The sequence below is a fragment of the Quercus lobata genome, chromosome 6, assembly GCF_001633185.2.
Source record: "Quercus lobata isolate SW786 chromosome 6, ValleyOak3.0 Primary Assembly, whole genome shotgun sequence".
Lineage (NCBI taxonomy): Eukaryota > Viridiplantae > Streptophyta > Magnoliopsida > Fagales > Fagaceae > Quercus > Quercus lobata.
In genome coordinates, this window is record NC_044909.1 from 44,110,708 (window position 1) to 44,121,924 (window position 11,217).

The window sequence follows — 11,217 nt, forward strand, 5'->3', positions numbered from 1 at the left end:
CCCAGCTAATTTTACTTTTATTTGCTAGCTTATTTTTATTTTGTTAGTTTTATTTGCCTATGTCACCGGGATGTGGTGATTGAACAATTGCCTTAATTTGTTGGTTTTATTTGCCAACGTCACTGGGATGTGGTGACTGAACAATTGCCTTAATTTGTTAGTTTTATTTGCCCACGTCACCGGGACGTGGTGACTGAACAATTGCCTTTATTCGTTTAATTAGTAGTCCGTTTTCTTTTTCCGTTTCAATTTGTTGAATGAATTTATATCTATTTATGTGTTTTGCTTGAATCATGCCAGTGCTATGGCTGCTTAATAGAATGGTACCCCCGAAAACCTGTTGTGCGGCGCTTTGTGTAATTTGAGAGCGCTAATTGATTTAGTATTTGTAAAAGGGTTAGATTTTCATCAGGTTTTGGTTTAACCGAGAATCGTGTTTTCGTCCTTGGAGTATTCGCTTGTTAGGTTTCCGCCTGTTCAGAGATTTGAGTTTAACCGAGAATCAGGTTTCTGTTCTTAGAGATTTATTTGTAAGGTTTCCACCTGCTCGGCGATATTGATCGAGCCAAGGGTCAGGTTTCTGTCCTTAGTGATTTATTTGTAAGGTTTCCACCTGCTCGGCGATATTGATCGAGCCGAGGGTCAGGTTTCTGTCTTTAGAGATTTATTTGTAAGGTTTCCACCTGCTCGGCGATATTGATCGAGCCGAGGGTCAGGTTTCTGTCCTTAGTGATTTATTTGTAAGGTTTCCACCTGCTCGGCGATATTGATCGAGCCGAGGGTCTTGTTTCTGTCCTTAGAGATTTATTTGTAAGGTTTCCACCTGCTCGGCGATATTGATCGAGCCGAGGGTCAGGTTTCTGTCCTTATTTGTAATTCTCTTGGTGTGCGGTTACGGAGTCAAAAACAGCATATACAAAAAAGTTCATCATGCTCTTAATTTCAATGGAATACAAGTTCTGGCTTACACCGATGATTATGCGTAGAATTTCTTCAAGTTGTTGGCGTTCCATGGTCGGGGGAGCGGCATCTCGTCAAGGTCTTCCAAGTAGTAGGCCCCTGCACCTGCGATGGCTGTGACTCTGTATGGTCCCTCCCAACTCTGAGCAAGCTTCCCTGCAGCCATGTCCCGCATGTTCCCCACTACCCTTCTTAACACTAGTTCCCCGGCACTGAATTCCCTGCCCTTTACATTTCGGTTGTACCTTTGGGCCAGCTTCTGCTGATACTCGGCAAGCCGTAGGGTCGCGGCCTCTCTGCATTCTTCTAGCCAATCCAAATGCTCCATCATCAGGTCGGCGTTCTGTACGAGGTCAAACCCGGCGACCCGTGCACTGCATAAGCTCACCTCGGTTGGTATCACTGCTTCTACTCCGTATGTCAGAGAAAATGGGGTTTCCCCCGTGGATCTCCTGGGGGTCGTGCGATAGGCCCACAATACACTGGGTAGCTCTTCTGCCCATCTTCCTTTCGCTCCATCCAACCTTCTCTTGAGCCCGTTCAAAATAGTCTTGTTTACTGCTTCAGCTTGGCCGTTGCTTTGTGGGTATGCCGGGGTTGAATACTTGTTCTTGATGCCGAGCTCGCTGCAAAAGGTCCGAAAAGCGTTGCTGTCGAACTGTAGCCCATTGTCTGTCACTAGCGAATTCGGCACCCCAAACCTTGTGACTATGTTTTTCCATACAAATTTTTTCACGTCAGTATCCCGGATATTAGCCAAGGCTTCAACTTCAGCCCACTTTGTGAAGTAATCTACAGCCACCAACACAAAACGGCGGTTCCCCGTTGCTCGGGGGAATGGCCCGAGGATGTCAAGCCCCCATTGTGCAAATGGCCACGGGCTGCTGACAGGATTTAGACATCCTGCAGGCTGATGGATCATTGGGGCGTGCTTTTGACACTGTTCACAACTCCGAATGTATTCGGCGGCATCCTTCTACATCTGTGGCCACCAAAACCCCTGTGTCATCGCTCTGTGTGCTAAAGATCGTCCCCTAGCATACCCGCCGCACACTCCCTCATGCAGCTCGGTCAGAAGTTCTTTGACTCTTTCGGGATGTAGGCATAAGAGGTAAGGGCCTGCGAAGGACCTTCGGTACAACTTTCGGTCCGAAGACAGCCAGTACCTGGGAGCCATTCATCGAATCTTGTTGGCCTCGGCCTCATCCTCTGGAACTTTATCTTCGGCAAGGAAGTCTATGATCGGGTTCATCCAACATGGACCAGCCACTGCCACCTGCGCAACCTCTACTCCGGCCTGGTCGGGAACACTCTTCACACAAATGCTTGGCTCCCTTACAAGTTCTATCGTGATAAGCCTCGGTGTGTCCTCGGTAGCCGATAAGACTAACGTGGCAAGAGAGTCAGCGTGCTTGTTTTGTGACCGGGCTACCTGGGATATCTTTACCGTTCCAAACTGGTCGATAATCTGTTTTGCTGTACTTAGATAAGCTTTCATTCGGGGATCCCGAGCCTCGAAGTCCCCAGTGATCTGATAAACAACCAGCCGAGAGTCCGAGGAGATCTCTACGTCCTTTGCGCCCAGATGCAATACTGCCCTCAACCCGGCCAGTAGGGCTTCATATTCGGCTTCGTTGTTCGAGGCTTTGAACCCCAATCTGAAGGAGTGTTCCAGTCGTATACCCTCAGGGGTGATTATGACAATGCTAGCCCCGGCCCCCATAGCATTTGATGCGTCGTCCACAAATAATCTCCACGGGCGAATCTCCGCACTATAGATTACTTTGCCTTCATTCTGGGGTGTAAATTCTGCGATAAAATCAGCGAGAACCTGTCCCTTCACCGAGCTTCTAGGTCGGTATCTTATGTCAAACGATCCCAGCCGAGTCCCCCATTTGGCAATCTGCCCTGTGAAGTCGGATCTCTTCAACAGTGTCTGCAATGGATACTCGGTGAGGACGAACGCTGTGTATGCCTGGAAGTAATGTGGTAACTTCCTCGTGGCGTGCACTAGGGCCAAAACTAACTTCTCAAGAGGCAAGTACCTTGTCTCGGCATCGACCAAGGTTTTGATCACATAATACACCGGCATTTGCACTCCCCGGTCCCTTAGCAACACAGCACTTACGGCATGATTGGTGACTGCAAGATACATAAACAGATCATCCCCGGGCTCCGGGGCCGTCAACCTCGGCGCCTTTGCCAAATATTCCTTTAGTTCTCGAAAAGCTTCATCACAGCTCTCGTCCCATCGAAACCCCTTCCACTTTTTCAGAAGCTGATAAAACGGCTGGCAGCGATCGGAAAACTTGGAGATAAATCGGTTCAGGGCGGCTAACATTCCAGTGAGCACTTGCACCTCTTTGGGATTGCTTGGTGGTTTGAGGCGGTTTACGGCTTCTATTTGGTCGGGGTTAGCTTCTATTCCCCGAGTAGAGATCAGATATCCCAGGAACTTACCAGCCCCCACTCCGAAAGTGCACTTCTCGGCATTCAGGCGCAATTTGTGCCGACGTAGTATCTCGAACACTCCCCGAAGGTCTTCGGTATGCTGTGACTCGATTCTGCTTTTTACCACCATATCGTCGATATAAACTTCAACCGTGCATCCAATTTTTTCTCGGAACATTCTCGTCATCATTCGCTGATACGTAGCCCCAGCGTTCTTCAATCCGAACGGCATGACCTCGTAGTGATAGTTTGCATTCGGGGAGATAAATGCTGTCTTTTCTCGGTCTTCGGGCGCCAAGGCAATCTGGTGGTAGCCCTGGAAGGCAATCTAGTGGTAGCCTTGGAAGGCATCTAGGAAGCTCATCCTCGGGTGCCCGTATGTTGCATCTACTAGCTGGTCAATCTTGGGCATCGAGAATGGGTCCTTGGGACATGCCTTGTTCAAGTCTGTGAAATCCACACAAACTCTCCATTTCCCGTTCTTCTTCTTCACCACGACAGTGTTTGCCAACCACTTCGGGAAGAATATCTCCTTTATGGCTCCGGCCTCCTTCAGCCGCTGCACCTCCAAGTTTACTGCATCGACGTGTTCTTTTGACGTTCTTCTCGGTTTCTGCTTCTTCGGGGGGAATAATGGATCCACGTTGAGTCTGTGGACAATGAACTCAGGATCTACGCCGGGCACTTCATATGAGCTCCATGCGAAAACATCTATGTTCTGCAACAGGAACAACAACATCTCTACCCTTTCCCGGTCATTCATGCTTGTACCTATCTGGAAATATCTGTCAGTATCTGGGAGAATTCTTACCTTCAGCACCTCCTCGGCAACGTCCGCCTCAGTTTCCCCCTAGGGTTTCTGTAATTGCTATGAATTGTCTTTCTCATTTTCCTCAGCTCGACCGAGCTGTTCCTTCTCCCACCTGACCGCGGCGACAAGGTACTGCCTCGCCACCTGTTGGTTCCCCCTTACCTCGGCAATTCCATTCTCAGTAGGAAATTTTACTTTCACGTGAAGGGTGGACGGAACAGCCCCCATGGCGTGAATCCATGGCCTTCCCAGGATTGCGGTGTATAGTGCGAATGATCGGACCACTATAAATGTAACTACAACTCCCTTGCCTCCCATGTCCACTGGAAGAGAGATTTGCCCCTCGGGAATTACGACTCTCCCGTCGAACGAAACCAACGGCGTGTCATACTTTGCCAAATCCTGGGTCTTTAACCCGAGCCCTTCAAAGAGGTCCGGGTACATGACGTCAGCCCCACTTCCTTGATCAATCATTACCCTCTTCACCAGGAATCCGCCTATCCGGGCTGTCACCACCAAAGCATCGTCGTGGGGTTGGACCGTCCCTTTAAAATCGTCTTCTCCGAGCGAGATGGACAGCCATCCAACTTTTTTCTTCTTGGATGATTCTCCCTCCGCGCAGGCCACTGTCAATACCCTTTTCGCCGCTGCCGCCCTTCTTAGTGCGGCATGGATGACTTCGATTATCCCCAGGGGTGGTGGAAGGGGATTCCTTTTCTGTTGGGCGCCCTGCCCGGTTTCTCGGTCAATGGAATCTGCTACAAATTCTTTCAAGTACCCGGCCCTTACTAGCTGTCCGAGATGATCTTTTAATACCCGACACTGCTCGGTGATGTGCCCCTTGTCTCTGTGATAAGTGCAGTATAGGTTTTGGTTCCTCCGAGATGGGTCGCCCCCCATTTTGTTCGGCCACCTGAAGAATGGCTTATTTTTGATCCGTTCCAAGATTTTGTGCACGGGCTCTTTAAACACCACATTAACCCCGTCGATCTGCACCTCTGGTTCCTGCATTTTGAAGTCTCTTTTCGGTTTCGTCGGCAAAATGCTTTGCCGAGATCTCCCCACTAAAGGAGCTTTCCCCCTGCTTTGCAGCCAGTCATCCTCCAGGCGTTTGTACTCCTCTATGCGTCTCATCAGTTGCCTCATATCCTCGGGGGGTCTTCTCGTCAGTGACTCCCGTAATTCAGAATTTTCAGGGAGCCCCATCCTGAAGGTGCTTGCTGTAATTTTCTCGTTTCCTCCCCCAATCTCGTTGTAGAGTTCCCAGTATCGGCTGGCATAACTCCAAAGGGTTTCCCCGACCCTCATCTTCATGGAAAATAGTGCGTCAACCGGCTGTTGCACTCGGCTGCTTGTCACGAACCTGCTGCCGAATTCTTGAATCAGCTCGGCGAAGCTGTGTATAGAACCCTTCCGCAGCCCATTGAACCATCTCAGTGCAGTAGAGCCGAGACTAGAGGGGAATACTTTACACATCAATGCATCGTTGTGCACATGCAAAGACATCATGTGGATGTAATGGCTAACATGCTCCACGGGGTCTGTCCTCCCCTCATACGAATTGAATGGTGGTCGTGTGAATCTGCTCGGCATTGGGGCCCGTTCAATTTCATCGGAGAATGGTGACCGGGCCGCCATCCGCAAGGCTCGGCTCATGGCGTCCATGGCGGCATTGTGGTGCAGTCGTTCCTCCGGCGATTCTGATCCTTGGTGATCGTAACCATGCGACCATGAACGGTTCCATCGATGACGTGGTTCCCGTGGTTGCCGGTGTGACTCTTGGGAACGCGATCGGTCTCGGGATCGCTGCGTACTAGATCGGCTGGAGCCCTTGCCCTGGTTTCTCCTTTGCTGGGGGTTGCGATTCCTTTCATGTCGCCGACCCCTTGCTTCCAAGTCTAAATCCATTACCAGCCTACGTAACCGCTCCAGCTCTCGGTCCCTTTCGTCATACTGCCGATGCGCCGAGACGTCCGAAACCGTCCAGTGTGTCTGAGCCGACCCCTCTCCCAATCCGAACCTTTCCTCCCCTCTTGGGTGCTCCCTATCTTCCCGCCGTTTCTGCCTTCTCTCCCTCCACGTTGACCCCCGAGAAGATCCCATGGAACCGCTCGGTGCACGCTCTCCTGAACGCTCCTCAGACATTCTTGTCGTTTGAGTCTCAGTCGAACCACAGCTTTGTAGGAGGGCCCCACGGTGGGCGCCAATTGTAGGAACCAAGTATAAGACTTCTGGGCCTTAGATCACTTGGGCTCACAATTTATTTGTAGTGGGCTTGAGGATTTCCTATTATGGGTCGTTCTCGGCAGAGAGACTCAAAGCAACGCCCAGTTGATATTCACTCACTAGACTATTTTCTCTCAAATTTTCTGAACCCCTTCTTCTCCCAACTTTCTTCTATTTATAGCCAAGGTTAGTGGGGAGATTATGATTACAGCCACCGTTTGTGCTACTGAAGGTCCAATATTATTTGATTTAAGTGGATGTTTAGGTGAGAGGGCGGTGCTGCATTTATGATCTTGAAACTTGATTTCATCTGGACCGATTATGTTCGGCAACTCAGTCTCCCGTGCATACCACATTTTCCCGGGAACGATTCATATACTTGATCAGGAACGTTTGACCGATCACCTCTTGGAACTCAATGCCCTACACTTGTCTGTGTATTAAGGAAGCTTCAAGGAGGGCGCAGGATAACTGGACCTTTCTACTGGGCCAGCGCCCAAGGCCAGTATGGGACTAGGCCCAAGGCCTATATGGGCCTGGGATCTCGGCGCTGTACAATTGGGACTGGGCCCAGGGCCTGTATGGGCCTGGGATCTTGGTGCCGTACAGGTGAGAATATGACAAAGATGAATGTTGATTACTGAGTTGAAATCTGGTTGTTTAATTTCACTTAGTTGAGCAATATATTCTTTAATTTGAGAATATAACAAAAATGATTTGGCTATTGCCTAAACATCGGCTGCTGTCGGGCAATTTGCTAGTTTATTGATTTTTCAAGAATACATAGTTGATTGGTTTTCAAGTGCCATGAAAAACCTTATTGAAAATAATACCTTGAATGGTTTGCTAGAGTCGCTCGGCTGGAGTAGACCGAAGTTTGAGGTGGGTTTTGGAATGGAGAGCTCGGCTGGAGAAGACCGGAGTGTGAGGTGGGTAAAGGAATTGAGAAAAGGAAAGTGTAGTAGATGGTCTCAACCCAAAATAATGCCATTGGTGTGATTAGACAATACTCGGACCGTGGGGCCAAACATATGAGGGAAATTACAATCATGCCATCATAATTCTAAAAACAACAATTTTTTTGTTTCCATATTCACCGAATCATATCTAAAAAATGTGGGATATAAGTGATGGAAACAGAAAATAGAAACAAATTTAAATAAGGGGCTGCATGTGTGGAATTCACATATTTTAAATGATGAGTGATGAAAATAAAGCGATGAGTTATTTAAAACGTTAAATCCCAACAATTTAAAGGATCAAACCGCAACATTTCAAAGCAGAAAACTTGCATGCATCTGAAGGGGGAAATCTTTGCTCCCCAATTGAATACAGAAGATTCCCTCAAGTTCACTGTTAAGAATACTTTCGGTGATAAAAAAATCTAATGACTTTGATTCCTTTCACACCAGGCTAGTATCACCGTATCAGAGACAGAAAGTCATGGTCGTAGGTATCGAACAGCAATTCTAGTTAATAAAAATAAGCTAAGCTAAACTAACAGTACTCTCTCAAATTCTCAGAGGTTGCTTTCAAAGACCATGTTCTTGCTTTAAAAAAGTTGTTCCAACTTTCAAGGCTCATATAATATAACATGCAAGTTGTCTATGACTCTATTCGACTATTCCCCTCACCCTCCTCCACTTTGGCCGACCCGAAGAAAGTAGGAAAAAACCTTCAACGAAATTGAATAAGCAATATATATGGGAGAGTCTGTGAAACCTTAAACCTAAAACAACAATTCTGTACAAATTTAACAGCAAATATATATTTATCCAGCTGTAAGAACAACTACAATCGTTTAATTCCCACATATTATATATTCTAAATAATTTAATTATTATCTTTAATTTGACTGTGATAGATGAATAATAAACTTAATGAAATCAAAATATGGATGGATAATCCAATTTCACATGACTCCCCTCAAGCAAATTGCATTTAGTCATCGTTCACTACTTTATAGTAAGAAATCAATAAATTAAAATAAAAATTCTCAAACCGTACGCCCCTATGTCATGTTTGATATCACAGCCCATTTTGATATTACGAACAACAACAAAATAAGTAAATATAATAAAAGAGGAAAAAAAAGAAGATAAGTTTACAACACAAGAAAGTTAGGTTATACATTCCAATTGACGACCATCATGAACAAAATCGAATTATATATATATATATGTTAGCTTATTAATTTATGCATAGTCGGCATAGGTGATATGACATGAAGCAAATGCACACAAGTAAAACTTTCACCTAATATCTTCTTGAGCCCATTTTACCACGAGAGGAGAAGCCTGGAGCTGTGTTAAAAGTGGGCTTACTGCTGTGTTGTTCATCGTCCTTATTATTTGCCATTGTAGGTGCTTGATCCGAAACCTTCCATGCCTTCACGGACTTGTCCAAGCTGCCACTATACACAATCCAACGTTGCTCGGTGGACGTGGATTCAGGATCCTTTTCCACAGCCAAACACTTAACGGGACCGGTGTGCCCCGTTAACACTGACAAGCATATGTGCTCTGCTTCCTCCGATCTCTTCCACACGCATATCCCCATGTCAGCGGAGCCACTGAACACTAAATTATCAGCTGTGGCTAAGCATAACACTGCCAATTTATGGCCTTTCAAATCGCCACCGTGCGAGAGAGACTTCTCAGTGTACCAGAAATTAACAATCCCATCTGATGAGCCAGCGTAAAGAAATGTGACCTCAGGGAAGTTCACCGCCAATGCTGTCACCGCACACTCTTGCTTCAACAGCGTTTGTGAAAAGAAATGCTTTGTTCCTTTCCCTTGTAACTCTCTACGCCAAACCTTCACGGTACCATCAGCTGAGCCTGTGAATACTAAGCCATCGAGGCTCACAACCAAGGAGTTAACAGCATCATCGTGAGCATTGATTGATTCTAAACACTTGAAGTCTGAGACTCGCCACACTTTAAACGTTTTGTCCCATGAAGCTGAGTAAAGAAAGGCTCCATCATCGCTCAAGCCAAGGCTCGAGATGGCATCGTAGTGTTTGCTCCATAACACTTTACGACTACGTCTCTGATCGTCTGCGAAATTCTTCGGATTCATTGAGCCTTTGAGATAATCCTTCAGAGTTGGTATAGTATCTATGCGTTTGTGAATGCCTCCATTCTTTTTAGACACTTTCCAAACTCGAATCTTCCCATCATTATGACCCGTAAACACCTTATCCCCACCAACCACAATCGCTTTAACCAACCCATAATTCGCTTTGAATGACGAGAACTCTTGCCGATCCTTCCAAACCCGAATGTTCTTGCTATCTGACCCCGTGTACAACAACTCGCCAGCCACGGCCAGCGAGTATATATGACCTTCCTCACGAATCAGCGAGCCGATCAATGCGTTTGGTGAGGCATTACTTTCATCAGCAGAGTGAGAATTATGATGAGGAGGTGAAGGAGGAGTAGCACGAGGAGGAGGAGGAGGAGGAGGAGATGAAGAATTCATGTGACGTGACCAAGGAGACCTGGTGAAAGGAGAATTAGTATTGGACAAATCGTAGGGACCAGCAGTGTCCAACACCATTAGAGGGTCGGTGTCAACATCGAAGCGAGGTGGACTCGTTGGCCCTGCAGAAGTATCGCTGTGTCCACGACGATGAATAATAAGCTTATCTTCTTCGACCTCGAGATCTCTTTCCGAGTTCTTTAGCCTGTCGAATTTCTGTCCACGTTTGTTGCTATTATCTTCTGTGAATACGCGGCGTCCTTTTGATGTGCTTCTCATTATACTCATCATCTTGTAAAGTATATATATATGTGTGTAGCACAATCAGAAACAAAGCACCAAAAAGTGAAAAAGATGGGTTTGCTTTGTTTTGTACAATATTAATATTACGCTACAAGGAATAAAGAGGTAACCCAAGAATTAAGAAAGCCGAAGAGAGCAGCTTGAAGAACAAGAACATTTGCCATCATCAAGAGGGAAAATAAAAAAGGAGACAAAGGTGGAAAATCGTTTTCGTTGAGAAATGGTAAATTCTGAGGACCCCGCGGTTTTAGGAAAACTCTCACAACAAACACTTTCGTTATGGGTTTTCCCGGGAAACTTCAGTTGGGCGGTTTGGGGGGTCCTAAGATTGAGGTTTCTTTTTTTTTCATTTGTTTCTCTTTCTATGGTCGTTTTCTCAGTTACAACTTGACGGTTCTTCTGGAAAATTTGATAATCACAGCACGCCACGTTGACGTACTAGTTGGCCATTTGAAAAGCAAAAGACAATGAAATGACGAGCTATTCTTTAAAAAGCTTGAGCCTAGGACCAATGGTGTAGGTGAGATGGAGGCAGCGGAGGTACGCGGTTACAGACCAGGGCATTCGAAGAGTGACTATAACAAATAACTTTGCTTTATTTAACAGGAAAATTTAGGCCTTTGACCTGGTCTTAATAGTAATGTTAACCAAATAAATGTGGTAAAGAGCATTTTTAGGGGCCAATTGGGTAAATATCAAGGTCTTTTTTTAAAATTAATTAATTAATTATTAAAAAAGTTTTATTTCAATGCATCCTTCACTTAATTTCTAAATCAAAACAAATTTGATCATAGTGCGAAGGCTATGTTTTGTTTTGTTTTGGATTTAGATTAAGTTTTATAATTTGAATAAATTTTTTATTTTAATCTCAATTACTTTCTTAGTAACCAAGTGATAAGATTAGATAAGATCATAAGATAGACTTTTTTTTTTTTTTTTATGAGTAATGCTACCGTCACAAATTATTTTACAATATTTTTATA

At 45.8% G+C, this 11,217-nt stretch overlaps 1 protein-coding gene across 1 annotated transcript; it reads right to left on the reverse strand.

Moving 5' to 3' along the window:
- Positions 1–8,635: 8,635 nt before the first annotated feature.
- LOC115995499 (protein JINGUBANG-like) lies at positions 8,636–10,735 on the reverse strand. Its single transcript, XM_031120085.1, has one exon. The coding sequence runs from the start codon at positions 10,220–10,222 to the stop codon at positions 8,705–8,707; it is 1,518 nt and encodes a 505-aa protein (XP_030975945.1). The 5' UTR covers positions 10,223–10,735; the 3' UTR covers positions 8,636–8,704.
- Between the last annotated feature and the right edge of the window lie 482 nt (positions 10,736–11,217).